At 36.0% G+C, this 22,231-nt stretch overlaps 2 protein-coding genes across 4 annotated transcripts in view; one reads left to right on the forward strand and one right to left on the reverse strand.

The window, feature by feature from the left end:
• Positions 1 to 1,164: 1,164 nt before the first annotated feature.
• On the reverse strand, positions 1,165 to 13,948 carry YIPF5 (Yip1 domain family member 5). Of its 2 annotated transcripts, none has more exons than XM_045394360.3 (6): positions 13,824 to 13,948; positions 13,149 to 13,268; positions 8,399 to 8,571; positions 7,068 to 7,213; positions 5,192 to 5,373; positions 1,165 to 3,563 (listed from the first exon to the last, which is right to left on the reverse strand). In XM_045394360.3, exons 2-6 carry the CDS (start codon positions 13,256 to 13,258, stop codon positions 3,401 to 3,403), a joined length of 774 nt encoding a protein of 257 aa, XP_045250295.1. In that variant the 5' UTR covers positions 13,259 to 13,268; positions 13,824 to 13,948; the 3' UTR covers positions 1,165 to 3,400. The 2 variants fall into 2 exon arrangements, with proteins under 2 accessions (XP_045250295.1, XP_005558175.1); XM_005558118.5 differs by having other exon boundaries at positions 13,573 to 13,948.
• A 232-nt stretch (positions 13,949 to 14,180) lies between these two features.
• The window catches only part of KCTD16 (potassium channel tetramerization domain containing 16), a 312,730-nt gene continuing 304,679 nt past the window's right edge, over positions 14,181 to 22,231 (forward strand). The window contains exons 1-2 of one of the 2 annotated variants that reach the window (XM_005558119.5): positions 14,181 to 14,306; positions 17,714 to 17,867. The gene's annotated coding sequence lies outside the window, so the exon portion shown is untranslated. The remainder of the gene's footprint in view (positions 14,307 to 17,713; positions 17,868 to 22,231) is intronic. The other variant, XM_005558120.5, reaches the window with a different exon arrangement.

Here is a 22,231-nt window from a genome sequence, read left to right on the forward strand (position 1 = left end):
TGTCACAAAATGAGTCAGCGGATAGCATGTGATGGCAACTTTAACATGAGGAACTGTTTGGGTAGGAGGTTTGCTCTATATAGTATTTTGAAGGAAGGCCCAGTGCTACTTTTTGGTAAGTATGCCTCATTGTACAATCTGTATAATAAGAGCCGCTATATTGTTTTGAAAGCTTTCCATACTACTTTATGAAAGGCTAAATACTTGCTATATACATACATTTTTTTCTTTTTTCTTTCCACAAACAAAGGAAAACAACTTGTGTGAGTAACTACATCAGATCTGCTTTATATAACAGCATGGCAAATGTGGCCTTGATTTCCCATAACTCTTCACGATATACAGCATCTCTATAGGGTAATATTTTAACTTGTACAATTTCCCTTTAACCAAAGTTTAAAATTCTTCCATTTATGTGAAAGAAATCTAGTGTATACTTTACATCAGAAAGTCTCCCTTTTTCTGTAGGTAGTAAGTACTGCAAGCATAATTGCATGATTTTAACTTTAGAGACAACTGACAACTTTGGAGCATATCTGAGTTTAGCAATGCCTATTAAGGTTAAAAATATAAATGTGCAAAATACCAAATGTACAATGCTAAATTCTATCCCAAATCACATCATTAGATACATTTTAAAAAAACTCTCTTTGATTAGGTGGCCACTATCCAAGGATAGTATCTTAAGATTTCTAGAACTTTACATTATCTGCATAACTACATCTGGAAAAAGAATGTCTATTTCCATAAGCCTAGTTACACAGCTCTTGAAAATACCCATTGATAAGCAAAGTATTACAGCAATGCCATAAAATATATGTTTACTCCATATGTAAAGTCAGCTACATGATCTTGGCATGTATACATGCATGAGTAACACACTAGTATAAGCCAACTTGCCACTCCACTGACAAGTACAGTATTTGGAGACAAGGCATGTGTCAGTCTGTCACTCCCACAGTGAGTTTCAGTTACTCGGTGACAATCACTGGATGTGTTTTTAGTTATGGTGAGTGTCTCTAGTGTTTAAAGATACCCATATGCTTTTAGCATAAAATGGGCCTAAAGCAAAGCAGGTAATCTACCTGGTACTTAACTGAAGAAACAAATCTATTCCAATGATAGACAAAAAAAAAAAAAAAAAAAAAAAAAGCCACATAGTACTTTTCGACACACAGTACAGCAGTCTTTAATGTATATAGAAATATGCCTACATAACAGAGTTTTATAAGAGAAGTTTTGGCTATATATGACTCTGCATGTAATCCAACTCTAGAACAAAATTTGCATTAATTCCAACTCCAATGCATAGCTGTTTTGACAGAGCAAGTTAAGCATAAAATAGCTTTGCACCTTATTATTTTGGAGCAAAATAAAAAATTACCACCAACAAAAAAAATCTCTACAATAACTTAAACTAAAAATGTTGTTGGGGATAGAGTAAACAACAAAAAATAAAATAATTTGATCCATATGTGGGTATTTGGCTGAAGATTAAAAGTCTTAAGTCTAACCAACAGCGAGATAATTTTAATTTCCAAAGCACTTCTACCGTTTATTAGCAATATTTGGATATTAACGGAAGACATTTGCCTTAACAAAAACTATATTGAAAAAGACAAATGAATTGAAAAAGACAAAAGTACTATCCAAGAATTACAATAAAAAATTCAGTTAAGTTGGAAAGCCTATCAAATTGCTTTTCTAAAGCAATTTGGTAAGTTTGAAAATCTAGCCCAAAACAAATTAATGACAAGTGAGTTTCTCCAGATGATTAAGAATGAAGAAAAACATACTTATGTGAATCAATAAATATGTTATTTCTCTCACCCTCTTTTTATGCTTTGAAAACTTGTTCTAAACAAGAACCACTGATACATCAGTTTGGCATTTCTTTTTATTTAGTCTGCAAATCTCTTAAAAAAAAAAAAACAGTATTTTCCTCCTTGTACCCTATCTTTCTCATAACTACAACTGAGCTTTGTCCAGAATCAGAGGCAGTTTTTCTAGAAAAAGCCAATGATCAATATGCAATATATAGTATTTTCCTATAGACTCACTCTGGCAAGAGAACATGACAATATAAATCAAATACATTTAATACAATAAAATAATATAACTCATACTGCTTCTCATTTAATACCGTTTTTGTCTGATTCTATATTAGCTGATTTCTATCCTTAAAGCTTAAATTAGGGGTCAAAACCAGAGACTAGTTAAAAAAGAGAACAGTAGTTTAGTAAAAGTAAACTCAGTAACACAGTTAAAATTAATTGGGAAAGTTTTAATTAATAAGCATTCAAATGTACTTTACATTGATAACTGCAATACTGAATTTTGTAAAACTTTAAATATTTCCCTTAAAAAAGGTTAGTGATTTTTTTTCTTTTCGGGAAATGTGGAGATCCAACGATTATAGCATTAATGCAACCATTCCAGGTCCCTCAGGTTGAGTTAACATTAATATCTAAGTAAGTGTTCCCATTTCATGTCTACAATAAGGTAGATTGTGAACTTCCTGTATCTCTGAATTCTGGCAAAAATTCCACAAGATAATTTACAGTAATGTCAAATTTTTGGAGTGCAAACTCATACTCTACATTTGGATCACTTTCCTCCTTTGAGTGTACCTGACTTGAGAATACAAGGCAATTTTTCTTTCCTAAATCCTTGGAAAAATATTTTTGCAGTAAGTCTTGTGTCTTTTTTTTTTTTTTTTTTTTTTTGAGATGGAGTCTCGCTCTGTCGCCCAGGCTGGACGGAGTGCAGTGGTGCGATCTCGGCTCACTGCAAGCTCTGCCTCCCAAGTTCACAATATTCTCCTGCCTCAGCCTCCCGAGTAGCTGGGACTACCGGCGCCTGCCACCATACCCGGCTAATTTTTTGTATTTTTAGTAGAGACGGGTTTTCACCGTGTTAACCAGAATGGTCTCAATCTCCTGATCTCGCAATCCGCCCACCTTGGCCTCCCAAAGTGCTGGGATTACATGCATGAGCCACCGCGACTGGCCGTCTTGTGTCTTCTTTACTGTGACTGGGTTGTTTTTAAGAAAGGTTATCAGCTTTGTGTTTGGTTTCCCACAGTTGATAAAAATCTATCAAAAACATTATAATTTGCAAGGAAAAAGGTTTTTCAAAGGCTGCAGGAACCAGAAAGAATTAGCATTTCTTATTTGTATAAACACAAACATTTAAAGCTAGTCACACTGCAGGTAAATCCAATACAGTATTCAAAAGTTCTATAAAAATGAACAAGAGATACACATTTACTTTCATTGCTCCAACAGTCAAATGTAAATCTGCATGAGAGTTGCGCTGCAGCAGTTCACCGGTCCAATTTAAGAGTTCAAGGTCCTTTTTGTACATTTGGCCCACTGATGTTCACATCCCAGATAAATTTTCAAAAGACAGAAATCAGGGCAAAGACTCCATATAACAAAGCGCAAGGATATGCTACTAAAAGTTGCTGTCCTTCCATGGCTAATGCAGAAATAAATATTTTGGAAGCAGAAAAACTACACCATCCAATAATCCCAGCAGTGAGAATGATTCCTACCATTCCTCTGTAACCAACAAGGAAAAAGGGGGGAGGAGAAAAAAAAGCAGATGACATTAGTTATGTAAGAATACTACAATAACCTATTCTAAAGCATTTTAAATTTACATTTTAAAACTGCAAGTAGACGTATGCAGAAATAATCAGGATTTGTTTTTTCAAATGCTAAAATGTACCTCACAGTAAATTCAATGATGGCAAATCATTTCATGTGATAAACAGCTTTTGTTAAACTGTTTTACTTTTTAAAAATATAAGGTCTCTCACTCTTGGCACTACTAACATTTGGGCTGGATGTATCTTTGTTGCGGGGGCTGTCCTGTGCACTGTCAGAATGTTCAGCAGCATCTCTGGCCTCTACACCTAAGATACAAGCAGCACCCTTGACCCCCATCAGACATTGTCAAATGTCCCCTTGGAGGCAAAATTGTTCCTAGTTGAAAAAAGGGTTTTAGCAGAAAATAACTTCTGTAAAATTCAAATATGAATACACAAATTCTTAATGAATAAGAGTGATTTCTACACTGAAAATACGAAATATTTCTATTGAAAGCAGAAATAGTATAAAGCATCACTTTGCCAAATTTCTTGTATCAGACAAATAATTGACATATTTGTCTCTTCTCCCAAATCTCCACTTTAGCTTTCAAAGTGTAACAAAGCCTGACCACTGGTAATGTCTAACACTAGTCACAAGGAGGATTTTATATTGAGACCATCTGTACACTGGCCACAGGGAGGAACCTTATTGGCAGTAATGTATACCTTTCCTTTTTTTTTTTTTTTTGAGACAGTTTCGCTCTTGTTGCCCAGGCTGAAGTATGCAACGGGGCAATCTCGGCTCACTGCAATCTCCACTTCCCGGGTTCAAGTGATACTCCTGCCTCAGCCTCCAGAGTAGCTGGGATTGCAGGCATGCGCTACCATGCCCAGCTAATTTTGTATTTTTAGTAGAGACGGGGTTTCTCCACGTTGGTCAGGCTGGTCTCAAACTCCTGACCTCAGGTGATTTGCCTGCCTCGGCCTCCCAAAGTGCTGGGATTATAGGTGTAAGCAACCATGCCCAGCCATACCTTTTCTTTTAACCTAACATAAAATATCATTTAAAAATTACACATACTTAAAGCTGCTTACAAGTACATCTATCTGAGAAACACAGTAGGCTGATAAGTCTCTTGTCATAAAAAGATTACATTTCATTTCCAGTTAAAAAGCTGCCCAATAGAGTATGTATTTATTACTCATACATTTGGCATATGTCCAATGGTTTCAATAAATTAGGTGGATCTAGAAAACACCAAAGAGGGTAAGCATAATTTGAACAATAATGACTTGACCTTTCTCATGTAATATTTAACTATCACCCTGTTCAATTTGTTACCACTATGACAATGGTAAGTAAACACAAAACTAGTGAAATTCTTGATCATGGGTAAAACAGAGATGGTATAAAGGTTTTAAAATTTATTCTCATTACCATTGTTCTTCATCCAAAACCATTTGGCACCATCTCTACTACAAGAGGCACTATCTGATATGTTTGCTGAATCAGTGATTTATCCCAAACTGAAGATGAGGTGAATCCTACTACATAGAATTGGTCAATCAACCCCCAAAATAAAGAACAGTACTTACTGCAAAGAAAATATCACTGCAAAGCTGGAAAGCAGGATCATAGGCAGAAGACAATATCCAAGGACACTTGCCACACAACCAAATGAAACACCTGTCATACTCATTAAGTTTAATAAACAAAACATTCCTAGACATCCGATTGCACTGATCCCGTATACATAGCCAAACTGGATTTTGCCAGCCTACGGGTAAAGAAGAAGATTACAGGTTAAAGGGCAAAAAATAAGTTATTTCTGGCCTTATTTCACCTGAATCAGTATAGGTAGGAAATATTTCATGAACATCAAAATCTACTAATCTATTCTTTATGTAGAGAAGTAAAAGATTGAGCAGACTGGCTTGTTACATTCTTTGTAACTTTAAAGTACACAGATATTTGGTTCTCCATTTCCCAGTTAGCGTGCAGGCTTGGCACAGAAGTGAACAAATGAAGAGACAAAAGCATAGCAGAATCACTCAAAATAGTAAGGTTTCTAAAAAGAACTCTGAATGATTTTAGGCAAATAAACTAGAGACAAGAGGGAAGCCATTCAGAATATTTAAATAACAGTTATATCAGTTGAAAGTACCTAATTCCACCAAAAATGCCCCCAAGCAATTAAATCTCATTGGTGGAGTTGTCATAAACTTTCTAAGAAGAAATCTTATGATTCACTTTATATGGGTGTTAGAGGAGCAAGGGGAAAGGAAGCCAGGATAAACAGGAAGCCAGGGTTCTGTGAGGAGGAGAGAAGAAATGGCAAGAAGAATATAATGGAAGATATATATTTTTTAATTTTTCCAAATTATTGGCTGATTTACACAGTCCTTTGATTAAGAAAAGACAACAATAAGCAGTTTAAGCACTGCAAAGATTAGCTAAATTGGAATTATCCTACTGTTAGCCGAGTTTGTGAACAACAAACTTTGTATTCAGGTCACACTATCACTAAAACCAGTTTACAAAAAAGCCTTCAAAAAGCTATTGATTGATCCAACTTTTGTCATATAAAACTAAATTAGGAGAATGCTTCTACAGTTTATGTTAAGTAAACAAATTGTTGGGACATTTATTAGATTATTTGTAAATACTTGACTAAAAGTGCAGAAGTTTGAAAAAGCTGAGTTCATTGATGAATTCATTCATGTAGTAATAAAAAAACTCACATTTGTACAGTGTTTTTCACTTTTCAATGTGTTCTCACATAACCTGTCTTGTTTCATCTTCAAAATAATCTTGCTAGGTAAGCAGGACAGGATTATTTTCTATGAGAGGAAACTGAAGGATTAAATGATGTGGCCAAGGGCAGATCAGGAGCACTCTGTTCAAGCCCAGCTCTTATGACTAAAAATCCCATCTTCTATACATTACAGTAGTTATCTCTTATTAATTCAGAGACATAAGATAAAAAAAATATTAACAATTATCTTTACAACTTTTCTGTTTTCAATATGCCTTTACATTCTTGGGAAGGTGATAAATTGGGAAAATAATATATGGAAAAGTAATCATCAGTATGACTATAACAAAACATTAACCAAGGTTTAGTGATTTTTAAAAAAATATTAAAAAAAAAGCAATAGCGTAAAAACTGTAAGTAACCTCTGAAAAGGCAGAATTCTAATGAGGGACTGAAGCTATACCTGTTGTTTACTATTTCATTTTCCCCTAATAATTGAATCATTTCTTAGAACAAGAAATGATTTTTAAAACATGCTACACTTACTATAGATGGAGAACTAACGAATAGGTATAAATACAAGCAACTCAGTACTATTCCAAACACATCAAAGACTTGAGGTGTAAAGCAGAGTTTCAAAATGGCTTTTGGTAGAACATTCAAAATTTAAAGGTTGTTCTTTAATTGCACCCTGAAGGTTGAAATGAAAATCTTACCAGTAGCAATGTGGCTCCAAAAGCAAGGCAAAAAACCATTGGTCCTGCCAAATCAGTTTCATTCATGATGCTGCCATCTGCTACTTTTAATGGATGTAATACTGTTAGTGTTTTTTGCCAGATGTGGTCAAAATTGATACCTAACTCTAAGGAGAAAGAAAATTTAAAAGTTAATTAGGATTTGTGATGTATTTTTAACTAACTGATCAAAATCTATGTTGAAATGGGAGACAAAATGACATAGATAGCATCAAAAAAGGATCTAGCAATATTGGATGACATTATTATTATTATCATTATTGTGGTAGGTTCTCTCTCTGTCACCCAGGCTGGAGTGCAGTGGCATGATTATAGCTCACTATAGCCTCAAACTCCTGAACTCAAGTGCTGTTCCTGCCTAGCCTCTTGAGTAGCTGGGACCACAGGTGTGTGCCACAACATAGAGCTATTTCTTTTCTTTCCTTTTTTTTTTTCTTTTTTTTTTTTTGGAGAGATGGGATCTTGCTGTGTTGCTCAGCCTGGTCTCCTGGTCTCAAGAGATCCTCCCAGCCTCGGCCTCACAAAGCACTGGGATTACAGGTGTTGAGCCACTGTGCCTGGCCTGAATGATATTATTTTAGTGAGTTCTCTATGCCAGTCTTCAATGTGGTGCTCATCCCACAAATATGTCATTTCTGGATTGGTGTTGGAAAAGGGTACGGATCTGATGAAAAAGACAGTTATTACATCCCTTAGGCATGACTGCATAGCAAAGAATATACAAAAACGGTTAACAGTAAGAGGTTCTTTATCTGGGGCTTCAGGAATACCTGGGGGCCCATTTAACCGTATACAAAACGACGTCTCTATGCATATGTGTGCATTTTTTCTGAGGAGAGTGTTCATACCTTTCATTAGATTTTCAAAGAGTATCTAGTTCAAAAAAAATGTTCGGAACTACCTCTTCCTAGGTTTTGGAATACAGTTTGAAAATCACCATTTTTTTAGTGATGTCACTAGTTCTGCCAGTTTATTTCCACATAGAATAATGGATACCATGCTTTTTCTTCTCACTTTTTCCACTAGTAGATTTGGCCAATAACCTGAAGTAAAAGTCGATGCTGACAGAGTAATATACTTTATTATCACTATTAAAAGATCTATTAAAAATCTGGTCTCTTCTGGCCCAATGTGGTTTCACATATACTCTGTTTAAAATGAGTTGTTTAGCAGAAGACTTTTTTCTACAAGATTTTTTTTTAAAGGAAAATACAATTTCTCCAAATTAAGATTAATTCTCACTAACCAGCTGAATACTATTGAGTACTATCAAGTGTTGCAACCAATCTTACCTTCTAATAAAGGTGGCTCATCCTCAAAGCTGTTTCCATAGAAGGGCTGAGGTGAAGCTGGAGTATATGCCTGAGTTGGCTGGTAAATCTGCCCAGTGTATGGCTGTTGTGGCTGCATCATGTCTGGAGGGACAAATCGGCCTTGCTGCGAATAGTCATAGCCAGCATACTGTCTATAAATGAAAGAAAGTCAAATTTTTCAGAAGTATTTCAACTCTGTACAGTTAATATCCCTTAAATTCCTAAATTTTCATTTGACAGCTAAAGAACCTTAGTTGTGCAATTACTAAGATACAAACTTTGCCAATTTTTATAAATCATGGTTGAAATGATTACTAATATCAAGCTGATTATCTACAATAAAAACTCATAATTTTTATAAAAAATCTTCTTAATGAAACCAATATTCACTTACGTAGCACTAAGCATTTTACCAACTGTTAAAAGTTAGGAGGTCAACAAATGAAAATGTAAAAATTGTGTCTATTTTTCTCCCTTAGTGGATATATACAATATGAAGATACACTATGAAATAAAATCTATGGCTAAGACTGAATGAAACCTTAGGATATCAAACTTTGTAATAGATGTTATATAATTTTTCACTGTAATTTGGATAGCCATTGAATCATCGTTCTTCTTTCCTCTTCATAGCATGTTACCTTTGGCAAGTGGACAAATCTCTTTAAGAAAACCATCAATTTAAAAACAGAGTGGACAAATCAAGTTTTGCTTTGTGAGCACTTGTTGAATATAACAAAACATTTTTAGTACACTTTGCATTTGAATAATATTTTTTCAAAGTACTATTTCTCAAAGTAGTTATACACTTATTGTCTCATTTGATATGTGCTATAGCAAACCCTGTATCTAGAGGGAAAGCTTTATCACAGCTATTTTAGTGACAATGGCAAGAAGGAAGAGAAGGATACTGAAGCCACATCTTTAAACATCTGTTCCATCATGTTTTGAAAAAAATCCAGCTTACTGATGGGACTAATCTAATGATACACTAAGAAACACAGATGTAAAATAATTATTTTAAAAGATATTCTTAAAAATGAGAGCTGAGAAGCCTTAGAAAACCTTTAGTCTAATTCCCATTTAAATTCTTATAGCCATAATGTCAGCTGTTTTCCTTGGGGTGAGGCTCTCTTTACTTGTTTTTGGGAAAATATCTGCCGAATGCTCAAGTCTGAATAACCATAGTTTATCTGTAGTTCTTTCAAATAAAAATGGTCTTCATGAAATAACAGCCAGTTCAGCTTGCACAGGTGCTTTTCGTAGAGATAGTAATTGTACTTTAGTATGTAGTAAATACTAAATTTTGTCACACAGAATATTAAAGAAATAGGCTGGGTGTGGTGGCTCAAGCCTGTAATCCCAGCACTTTGGGAGGCCGAGACGGGTGGATCACGAGGTCAGGAGATCGAGACCATCCTGGCTAACACGGTGAAACCCCGTCTCTACTTAAAAAAATACAAAAAAAAAAAAAAAAAAACTAGCCAGGCGAGGTGGCGGGCGCCTGTAGTCCCAGCTACTTGGGAGGCTAAGGCAGGAGAATGGCGTAAACCCGGGAGGTGGAGATTGCAGTGAGCTGAGATCCCACCACTGCACTCCAGTGTGGGCGACAGAGCAAGACTCCATCTCAAAAAAAAAAAAAAAGAAAAAAAAAAAAAAGAAATATGTGTACTAAAGGGTCAGGATTTAATAAAACGATAATTCTTACTGCTTCCTCAACAGAATCCTTAAATGAAATTGACTACCTGCCAACTCTCTAACAAGTCTATAGAGTGATGAAGAATACGATGACTACTAGAACAACTTGATGCCACTATCTTGATTCATATTTGGGTACCAGCAGTTTTACCAATCAATACTTTTGCAACAGCACTGCAAATGTTAACATACCTAAAAAGGTATATGATATCTTAGTATTGTTATGAAAATAACTTTGACCTTAAAGAATCTCAGAAGAGTCTCAAGGACCCTCTGTAGTCTACAGCCTAAATTTTGAGAGCTACTGATACAGACCCATAAATTTCATGTAAGGAAGAAAAATGCTGCAAGCAATTGTTTCAAAGGTGGCACCATCATTCCATCTTCAAGAGGAAAGGTGAGAATGACAACATCATAGAATTTTACTATTTTCCTTTTCTGGCAGGACCTATTCAGGAAAATTTCTGACTTGCTCCTGCTGGTTTTAAACTAAAACATGGTATGTGAGACATGATCTTTATAGGCTAAAACGACATACTTTCATGGCAGGAGAAGCAGCAGATACTAAATCAATGCTCTCATAAGTACTCTGAATCAATAACAAAGACAAACCCTCTTAACATATTGGGTTGGTTACCTAAGTTCATGGAAATCCTCAGATATTCCATAAAGATACTATCAGGCAAGTCAAAGAAGAAAAAAAATAACCTTTCATACTTTAAAAAATGTGACTTGGTATTATGATATATTTCATAAGCATATCTGGAATACAATGTGGAATCTATCCAATTTTCCATTCATATAACTCAACAGATTATGATCAAAGGGCCTTTTACACTTTTTTTTATTGTTTTTTTTTTTTTGGTGAATGGATATATGAATGATACTTGTGAAACACCTATAGAAGAAACCACAAAATGTTAAAGCTGACTTCATTATGGCAAATGCAGAACTGTGTACTAATAACAAGTCAAGTTAAAAATGTAAAGGCAATGCAAGTAATATGCTATTTGCACCTAGATTTTCACCAATGGCGAGCGTAAAGTTATTAGCAATCTCTGTTACCAAATTAGCAAATCCAACAAAACATTATTTGGTTAACTGAGATGGATGTTTAAAATGTCATTAGATTACAGATCTACTTGAAGGTACACAGAGAAGAGTCCAGCTTTTAAAAAATAAATCTCAGAAACTCAAATTTATTACTGTTAATACATTAGGGTTCTTGTTTTCCCAGGCATCATCTATAAACCCAAGTTTACAGCAATAATGGTTATATAATCACCCAGAATAAAACCTCTTCACTAGTACTGAAGCAATGCTTACTGGTACATTATTTGGTTGGAATGAAACTGTGAGAACAGTTAGCAACAAGTTGTTTAGAATATCTAAATTGCTGTGTAGAGATCTGAAATGACTGTTAAATGGAATGAGACTATAAGTCACACCTTTTAAGTGATGCAAATGTGGACAGGACAAAAAAGCAGAGATAGATAAATCTCGTAGGCTGCAATCTAAATGGAATAGTTCTGTTGAGTTCTAATCATAAAAATCATTCGGTTAAAAACAGGCCTGCATACAGAGACAGGTTCTCCAAAGCCCTGTTGCTGCTTTAGGCAAGGGTTTATTAGATGGACTCTGTCTCCCATACACAAAGCAATCACCATAAATACATATTTAGGTAAATAAATGAATGGAAATATCTCAATACAAATTTTCCAATTCTGCCCATTAATTTATCAAAAGAGATAAATCTTTTGATTGGTATGTAGTTAAGTAACAGAAAAGGGAAATGAATCACAGAGGGTATTCTGACATGCTCACTCCCATTGTTCATATGTGTTAAGTTTTAGAGGAGAAAATAAAGCCTTAGAATATACCAAATTAAGCAGACTCGAAGAGACTATAGGTTTCATAAAGGATAGCTTAACCAAGACAGACTGTATTATAGAGCCACACCGAATTTGAATTTTGTTTTGTTTCTTAAATTCTTGAGCACTCTAATCCAAACACATTCTTGTATTGCATGTTTCTCACAAACTGACAGATACATAACCTTTCCCTGCCCTCAACGTGGAACAGTCTTTATGAGGTTTTAAATTCGGGATCCATGGATGATCATCATATAACACATGAATTGTCTGAAGTTATATATGCACATTTATTTGGGTGTTTGAGTGAATGCATGTATTTATGGGAAAGAGGCCCAGTTGTAATAAGATTCTCAAAGTGATCTAGAATCATCTTAAGTTTAAACAATCCTAGTATAGGAAGCTCCTTTATTTGACAGGAAGTTGATAAGATTATCTCTAGGGTCCCGAGAAACTAAGGAGATGATATCCTAGGTGAGATTGCTAGAAAGCCTTCAGTTCATGTATTTTTGTCACAAACACCAGGTACTATAAAAAGATCACTTTTTTTTTTTTTAATGTTCAGAGGCTAATGGCTTTGAGTCAACCTCCTCAGTATGCAACTTATAACATGTGTGGTACTGACCATAAGGGTTTCAGAAAGAGGAGTAACGAGGAGTAATAAAAATGATTACCAACTGCTGTATGAAAATCACCTGATGATTCATAATAGGGAGCTTACATCATTAAATAATGTCACTAAGTACTTTCAATTAGCACTGATAAAAGTCTCAAGTTGGACTGATTTAACTACTACCAAAATATTCTAATTTTTCACTGTCCCATGAACTAACAGCCTATCTCCTAGGTACCTGAAGCTCCCATCATCATCTAAATACAGAAATACTGTTACTAGAAAACAGTTCTTCCAACAAGTTACTTTTCCCTTCATGGTACACCTGAAGATTTTGCAGAAGATACTCAACTGTAAATAGAGCAAGCAACTGGCTTCAAACCCAAGCCAGTGTCACATATCTCTCTAGAGGAAGAAGATTATGCATGAAAGATCATACTCCTGATAAATAACATGTTCACACATTGTTTTAGGCAGAACCAAGTATTCTAAATATGTGTTTTCCCTGCAATGTAGACTAAATTAATTGCCAAAGATGAAAAGTTACTTGCTATAGGGTCCTCCACTTCCTCCATAATCATAGGACTGCTGTGACTGATCATCGATGCTGTAACTTGTCTGGTAGAAATCCGTGTTTAAGTTTTCAAAGCCTGACATTGCAAATAATCTGTAATAAAAGAGAAACGGCAAATACTGCTTATGCCCAAGGTTCTACTGAATTCGCTCCTGGCAGTCTGCTTAAGCAAATACAGAACACAACAAATATTTTTTCAGTAATTCGGGGCGGGGGCGGGGGAGGAACGCAGCATTTGAAGGGCGGTGGCGGAGAGAGAGTAAGAAAATAAGTTGCGGCCCAGTAAGACAACTCCACCTTAAGGAGCTGATAATGTCTTCCATCAGGGGCGAGGTCGTGGGAGCTGTGGTTCCATAAGGGGTCTAAAATATCAATAACAACAAAGATGATTTTTCACCTTAGGACAGGGCTTTACAGCTGACAACGCGACTGCTTCCTTGCAAAATAAGGCCCGCAGCCTGCCAGGAAAGTGCAGAATCTTGGAAGGTCGCGCCTGAGGTGCAGGGGCCCGCGTCAGGGCAAGGACTTGAACGGGAGCGAGGGTCTGAGCGAAAAGGACCAGGGCGCGGCGCCGAAAGACCGCAACAAGCCCATTTGCACAGGTGTGGAGAGAAGCTGAATAGTGTGCCACGGGCCTGGGTCACTCACCAAACTCTCAGGCTGCGCTGGCGGCGAAGGCAGTAGCTTCAGTAGTCCCAAACAACCCCCAAACTCTGTTTCAGACCCTGAAACAGCCCCGTTGCTACGTGTCACAGGGCCAAAAAACTGCTTCCGGAGCATGTCCGCTCGCGCAGGCGTGTTAGCAAGTTTTGCGCTCTCCTCTTTGGTTGGGCACCGGTGGGCGGGAGGAGGAGACACGAATACAGAGCATGCGTAGTATCTACCCCACCTGCGGCGGGCCAATGCGAAAGAGGAAAGTGCTTCCGGCAGCCTGGTTAGCGTGAAACCAGGAAAGCGCAGGCGCAGCAATTGCTGCTTACTTGTTGGGAGGAGGAGGAGTTTCTCAGACCGAGGTGATGAAAGGCTGGGAGGCGCTAAAATGAGACAGCCGGAGCCCCCCTTTCCTGTCCACAAACTACAATGCCTCGGTATCTGCATTTATTGTGATTCAAGCACTGTGCTAAAGAGTTTGTATGTATTATTTAATCTTTACAACCTAATGAGATGGTTACCCTATTTCCCTGTTTTAAGTGAAGCTATTAAGTGTGCATTCTGTGCTAGCTGCTGGGGATACTGTAGTAAATATAAGCTAGATGACATCTACCCACCTGGCGTTGGTGGTGGAGAGGGGTAATCGAACACATACAAATGCGAGTGAAATTGCTGCTAATATTCTTTAGCGCTCCATAAGAGTAACATTCATCTGGGAGGAAGAGTCTGTAAAGCCACTATAAGAGAGTTAACGAAGGGTGAGTGGGAGTTAGAGAAGACAAAAAAAAGAGGAAAGGACAAGGGTAAAGGAGGATAATAGGTAAAAAGGTAAAGGGAAATAAAAAGGTAAAGGGAAAATAGCCTGAATATTTTAGGCAAAGAGAACAATGTGTGCAAGATCTGGGAAACATGGTCTGAGGAAAGATGAAAATCGAGCTCTGAACTTTAGCATTATTAACATTTTGGGTCAGAATGATTCTTTGGGTCATGCCCTGTGCGTGATGCTTAGCATAGCGTCCCTAACCTCTAGCCATTAGATGCCAGTTCTCCTCATAACCAACCACCACCACCACCACCAAGTTGGGACAGCTAAAAATCTCTCCAGACATTGCCAAATCCAAATGTCCCTGGGGCGGGGGTGGGGGCAACATCACCTGAATTTGTGAACCACTCTTCTAAGTGGAACCTGAGTGACTGGAACGGCAAGTGAGGGGAGCCACATAGGAGTTGAGGCTGGAATAACAGGAAGGGGCCAGGAAATATCCTGTGGGATTTGTGTGTTGGTTCTAAAAGAAATGAAGATTGTGAACTGATGAGTGATGTTTAGATTGTTTCCTTTTGAAAAAGATTGCTTTGGCTGCTGTGTTAAATCACTTTCCCAAGATGGTGGAATCCAAATACTGTGACTCCAAATAACATGCTATTAACTAATGAGCAGAACTTTCTTCAGGGTTTATAGTAATAACATTTATCATGAGCCATTGCATTATATTCCGGTATCAAAATCCTGAGGCCCTCACAAAAGAAGCCAGACCATTGTTGAGGACTAGTTTCCAAAGGAACAATAAAATTTCACTTAAAATTTTTCTCTCAACACCCCCACCGCAATAAAACAAACAAGTAAAACTAAAACAAACAAAAAACGCACTCCCCTCCAAACAAAAATAGCAAGAACAAAAGGCTATAACAACCATATCAAAAAACCTAGGATTGTACCCTAGAAACCAACAGGCAGCTGCCCTTTGAGGTTTTTACTCCATTGGTGAATTTAATTTTTTTTATTTTTACGGATACATCATAGTTGTACATATTTATGAGATAAATGTGATATTTTGATACAGGAATACAATGTGTAATAATGAAATCGGGGTAATTGAGATGTATCTGTCGCCTCAAACATTTGTCACTGCTTTGTGTAGAGAAAATTCTAAATCTACTCCTAGTTATTTTGAACTATACAATAAATTATTGTTAATTATGGCTACCCTATTTTGCCACTGAACACTAGATTTTTGTGCTTTCTGCCTATATTTTTGAATTTCTGAAATTGCTCATTCAAGTGTTCACCACCTTTCATCAATCATTTTAGCATTTATTGGTTTAGGTATCATTGGCACAACTTTAGGTAGAATGACCACATATTATGATTTGCTGGAGACAATTCCATTGTCCCATTTTCTGCCTATTTTTCCTTACCCCCAGCATAATTATTAATATTGTTCCCTTTTACTCTCAAAAATATCCTAGTTCAGTTGATAAACTTTGTGATTGTACTTTCTTTAAGCTACATTATCCATGAAGCTGTGTTTCGAATCATCAACAAGATGCAGTAATCCATCATTATCTACTTAATCTTATGGTTAAAAAAAAATCTGGTCTGTCTTGTTTTTTTCTGATGTTTCTGTTTCTTCTGAATCAAAAAAGATATCCCTTTCAAATTTGAGTGAGCTACAAGAATATGAGCATTAAAAATTGTCCATTTAGATGCTGGTAAGGTTGAGAGAAAAAGGAATGCTTATACACTGTTGGTGGGAGGGTAAATTAGTTCAGCCATTATGGAGCACAGTGTGGCGATTCTTCAAAGACCTAAAGACAGAAATACCATTCTACCCAGTAATCCCGTTACTGGGCATACACCCAAAAGGTTATAAATCAATCTACCATAAAGACACATGCATGTGTATGTTCATTGCAGCACTATTCACAGTAGCAAAGACATGGAAGCAACTTAAATGCCCATCCATCATAGACTGGATAAAGAAAATGTGGCACATACACACCATGAAATATTATGCAGCCATAGAAAAGCAATGAGATAATGTCCTTTGCAGGGACATAGACAGAGCTGCAGGAAATTATCCTTAGCAAACTAATGCAGGAACAGAAAACCAGATACCACATGTTATCCTTATAAGTAGGAGCTAAATAATGAGAACACATGGACACCTAGAGGGGAACAACACACAGTAGGGCATGTTGGAGGGAGGAGGGAGAGAATCAGGAAAAATAACTAATAGGTACTAGGCTTAATACCTGGGTGATGAAATAATCTGTACAACAAACCCCTATGATACAAGTTTATCTATGTAACAAACCTGCACCTGTACCCCGAAGTTAAAAGGTAAAAAATTTGCCTGTTTTAGGAATGAATTATTAGATATAGATGTTCTTCAAATTCTACTTCTGTCTCTGAAAGCAATTAACATATTTAAATTTTCCCCCTTGAATTTCTGCTCCAATTGAGAAGCCAAGCAAGAAAATTGAGTTACCTGATTGAGTTTTGCATATTGTTTATTTGACTTTGAGACATAAGCCAAAGTATCCTGCAGATGCCCATTAGGGATTTTGAGAACATCCACTAATTTCATGGCTAATCATGTAGGAATTTCATTTTGGATTTTTTCCTTTTTTTTTTTTTGCATTGCTCCCTCACTCTGGGATAGGCTTCAGAAAGTTATATTAAAGGAAACTGGAGTCCTTGGTAGATGTGCCATCCTCTGTTAAAGTCACCCACTTGGCTTTATCAGGAGTAGAAAGCCTCACCTAGGTCAAGAGATGAGGCAACATGAGCTAGAGCTGTAATAGCTGCACAGTCCTTCCCTGGGACCTAATGTATCCATCACCAAAACAAAAATGGAAAGGACATCCTAATAATGAGTAATATTATTTAGTTAAGACAGTCATGCTAGTATACACACTAACACTTTTACATGTTTCACAAACACACACAAAACAACTTCATTTTCTTAGTATGGCTCTGAAACTAAGGTACAGGCCCTGGAGCCAGACTGCATGGATTTACATTCTGTACTACTTACTTGCCATGGAGCTTCAGTAATTTATTTAAAGATATTTTAGAGTTGCCTTCTTTCCCTTCTGTTTTTTAGTTAATATGCCGTGGAAAATTGTGCCAGAAAATTATGGTTTGAACATGGGCAGTTTTCTCCTACCTTCAGCTATATCCACAAGCACCACATGAAATGGAGATCTGGCAGCTCTGTGTATTTCAGTCAAGTTCCACAATGAAACCTGACGACTACGGTAAAAACCAAATAAGTGCCAGTGTTTGTTTTCACTGTCCCTGCATATTAACTATGTAACCTCTTTTCTCAAATATGACAATTATATTTCCTCTAAATTATCTTTTTTCCTTTACCAAAGAGTTTCCTCATCAAGTCTTCTGTACTAGGTTATTCAAATTCTGCTTCTGTTATTTCAGTTATTTTACTTTGAACAATGAATAGTTTTGAGAAGATAGATTTGTCTGTAATGGCGTTGGATGCCTTTGTATAGAACTGGTTTTTAAAAGGCAAAGAAATTTAACCCTAATTTTATAACTATTCCTGGAAACTTTACATCGGTATTGCAAGTGCTGCATGTTGTTAAAAAAAAAAAAAGTCTTTTAAAGATAACATATAAGCAATATTGTAAATACTGTAAATATTTTCATTGCAGAGATAAAAAATACCCTCTTAAGTAACAAATAAACCTTTCTAATATCAGGCGAATGGCTATTGTGGCTTGGAATATCAGTTTCAGTGAAGGCACTGAAGCACTGGAAGTCTATATTTCAAATAACTTGGGTAGTAAGGGAGATAATATGAAAAACAGCATGGGAGAACTCACAGTGGGCTCTAATGATGGCAAAGCCACTCATGCCAAAGGTAAAAATGAAGGATTTGAAAAATATGACAGTTAGCACCTATATATACTTCAAGCATTTGTGTGCCAAGCATTTCTTTGAGCACTTTGTACTTTTTAACTCAATTACTCCTCCTCTTAACAACCCAGTGAGGTGGGTGCCCTATAACTCCCATTTGACACATGAGGAAATTGAGAACAGAGTAAATAATTTGTTAAACATTATTATGCTAGAAAATAGTAGACTAGACATTTTGAACTCATTCCTGAGTCCTTATGCTAAACCACTAGGCTGTATTGTTATTATGTTATGAAATGTGAATGTAGAAAAGTCAATAATTCTGATTAATATCCTAATTTATCTAAAATGTGATTACTGAAATCCATATAAATTAAAATTGCAACTAGACATTTGATAATTGCATCTGCGTCTCCACATGTATATATATTCAAATTGATAAAAAATATTTTCTGTAATGTTCTCATTGGGCAAATAGTATTTAAACCTTATGTTTAAGTTTATGTTACATTAGTCATGTATGTTAATTGATATTGCATAGTGGTTAAGGGTATAGGCCCTGGAGCCAGACTGCATGGATTTACATTCTGTACTACTTACTTGCCATGGAGCTTCAGTAATTTATTTAAACTCTTTGTACCTCACTTTTCTCATCTGTAAAAGCAAGATAAGAGTGTTCATTGCTAGAAGGGTTATATGACATAATGTATTCAAGTATAAGTGTCTAAGTACTAAGTATTCAATAAATATTTGCAATAATTATTGTTGAATCTATGTAGCTACAGAAGCAATACTATTTCTTCAGGAAAAATCGACTTTTTAAAAGCTATAAGGATTGGGTTTGAACAAGCTAACTACGTCTAAGATCAATTATAAATGTTCACTCTGTTGTTTGCCCTGAAGATTCTGTATTATAATTTGCTTTTTGATAAGGTGGAGTGTATTAAAATCTGCTTTTTTATCTCTTTCCAAGATTTTTCAAATTTGGCTTGTCTGCATTGTAAATTTTAGTCTCATAAGTACTGTTTTAAGAACCGCCTATATTTAGGGCAATTATCCTTGAAAATTGTGAACAGTGCTTCTCATATTTTATTTTCTTGATATGTTTCATCTTATTTCAAATACTATAAAAAGTGTCCATCTTTCTGCCTTCCCTTTCTCTCCTCTCTTCCCCTAAAACACAGAATTTATCAGGAGACAGAGCATAAGATGATTTATATTGTGGAAAACATATTTATTTGCAAAGAAAGAAAAAGGCAGTATCTCAGGCAAGTGAAATAATAGCCATAACAATTTTTAAAGATATAGTGTTTCTTAAAATCATATATGTGTCAGGTTTTATTACATTCAGTGGGAGAGCAGCTTGAAAATTACTGCAAGCATGATATATATTGTGGTTTAGGTTCCTCTAGGCAGTATACTTTTTCTATTTTTTGTTAGAATTCTTCATGACCATATCTGTTGCCCATTTTTAATGTGGTTATTTGTTTTTCTTGTCGATTTAAGTTCCTTATAGATTCTGGTTACTAAATCTTTGTTGGATGCATACTTTGCAAATGTTTTCTCTTATTTTGTAGGTTGTTTACTTTTTGCTGTGCAGAAGCTCTTTAGTTTAATTAGGTCCCACTTGTTAACTTTAGTTTTTGTTGCAATTGCTTTTGGGGACTTAACTCAAACACTCTTTGCCAGGGCCAGTGTTGAGAAGGGTATTTTCTGGGTTTTCTTCCGGGATTAAAAAAAGAAGAAGAAGAATTCCTCACGACTCTCAATTAGAGTTATTTTGAAGAAGGTTAATGCTTGAACCGCAGTAACTGTCATGCTATCGTATCTATATAAGTATATCATTGTAATTTGTGCAGAAATGATTGGTAAGAAGAAACATTTTACTGCTGTTGAGGAATGGAAGGGATGAGACTAAAGTGATGGTTTGAAAAAAAATAGTATTCAGACTGGATTAGTTTCCTGGGGCTGCTGTAACAAAGTACCACAAACTGGGTGGTCTACATAAACGAAATGTATTGTCTTAGAGTTCTGGAGGTTAGAAATCTGAAATCAAGGTTTCGACAAGGTTTTTTCCTTCTGAGGACTGTAAGGGTGAATCTGCTGCATGCCTCTTTTGTAGCTTCTGGTGGTTTGAAAGCAATCTTTGATGTTCCTTAGCTTGTAGATGCATCACTCTCATCTCTGCCTTCACCTTGACATGGTGTTCACATAGTCTCTCTGTGTATGCCTGTCTCTGTGTCCAAGCTTCCCTTTTTTAGGAGCACCAGTCATGTTGGTTTAGCACCTACCCAAATTACCTCATTTTAACTTGATTATCTCTGTAAAGATCTTATTTTCAAATAAGGTCACATTCTGATGTCCTGGGAGTAAGGACTTCAATATATCTTTTGGGGGATGTACAGTTGAATTCATATCAGCCGTATGATGTTACTGCATTCTTTTGCCCAAATATAGACTGAGTTTTTTGCTACACACATGCTCAAAAGAACAATAATCTGATTTTTTTTCACTTTGATCAGCTATTCATGTCAATGTCAATTGGTTGTCACCGTTGCAGAATGGCAAATCTTTTGAATCAAATCTGTAGCAATGGAGTCTTCAACTGCATCATTTTGGGTGTCTAGTTTAACACTTGGCCCAAAGTAAACTTTTTACATTGGGTTTAAAGTCAGTCCCATGCTTGTAGAAAGACACATGCTGGAATATTTTTCATCAGACTTTCTGAAACAAAGTAAGAGGTCATTATGTTTATAAATAAGTAAAAGCCTGCTAAAGGAAAATCTTAATGTCTATAGTGCCAATTCGTAAACAATGTTATTTTATTGAGTTTGTTCACTTGTGATGATTTTTAAAAATATAAAGTAGAACTATAAAAGTAGGCATTTTGATTTTTCAGTTTTCTTCCATAGAAGAAAAAGTTATTTAGTCATAATGCTTTTAATGTACTTAGATATTATTTTTTGTTATTAAGACTAATTATAATGCTTGACACTTTTCCTTAAATGAGGATTATTTTATTTTAAAACAGTGACATGTGAAATCAAATGTCTGATTTTAATTAAATTCTGCACATTTAGATCTAGAAGTCAAAGACAAACACATTTTTTTCCTTTTGATTTTAGGTTAAGCAGTCAAGATCTTTTTTATTCTTCTTCTACAGTCCTAATTTTTTTTTTTTTTTTTTTTTGAGACAGAGTCTTGCTCTGTCGCCAGGCTGGAGTGCAGTGGCACAATCTTGGCTCACTGCAAGCTCTGCCTCCCAGGTTCACGCCATTCTCCTGCCTCAACCACCCGAGTAGCTGGGACTACAGGTACCTGCCACCACGCCTGGCTAATTTTTTTTTTTTTTTGTATTTTTAGTAGAGACGGGGTTTCACCATGTTAGCCAGGATGGTCTCGATCTCCTGACCTTGTGATCCACCCACCTCAGCCTCCCAAAGTGCTGGGATTACAGGCGTGAGCCACCACGCCCAGCCCTGCAGTCCTAATTTTTTACAATTTAATGAAAATCATAAATCCCCTACTGTCTGTGATAATGAATTTTCCTCTCTGGAAGAGAATATAAACATTTCTTAACTCTTGCTAAAATGTTATTTTGGAAAGATTAACATCATTTAAAATATTATTTGATTCTAGATTTATAAATATCCTTTCTTTTCTGGACTCTAATTAAAAGTTATTCGTTTTAATTTAAAAATTGACTTCTGTACTACTATTATAACATACTACACTCCCCTTCCCA

The sequence above is a fragment of the Macaca fascicularis genome, chromosome 6, assembly GCF_037993035.2.
Source record: "Macaca fascicularis isolate 582-1 chromosome 6, T2T-MFA8v1.1".
Lineage (NCBI taxonomy): Eukaryota > Metazoa > Chordata > Mammalia > Primates > Cercopithecidae > Macaca > Macaca fascicularis.

Excerpts from the sequence above, each read along its gene's own strand:
- YIPF5 (XM_045394360.3), bottom strand. The coding sequence starts at position 13,258 with ATGTCAGGCTTTGAAAACTTAAACACGGATTTCTACCAGACAAGTTAC. Across the intron at positions 8,572-13,148 it reads AGTGGAGGACCCTATAGCAA|ACAGTATGCTGGCTATGACT; the intron begins GTAACTTTTCAT and ends TTTCATTTATAG. Across the intron at positions 5,374-7,067 it reads TTGGAGCCACATTGCTACTG|GCTGGCAAAATCCAGTTTGG; the intron begins GTAAGATTTTCA and ends CTTTACCCGTAG.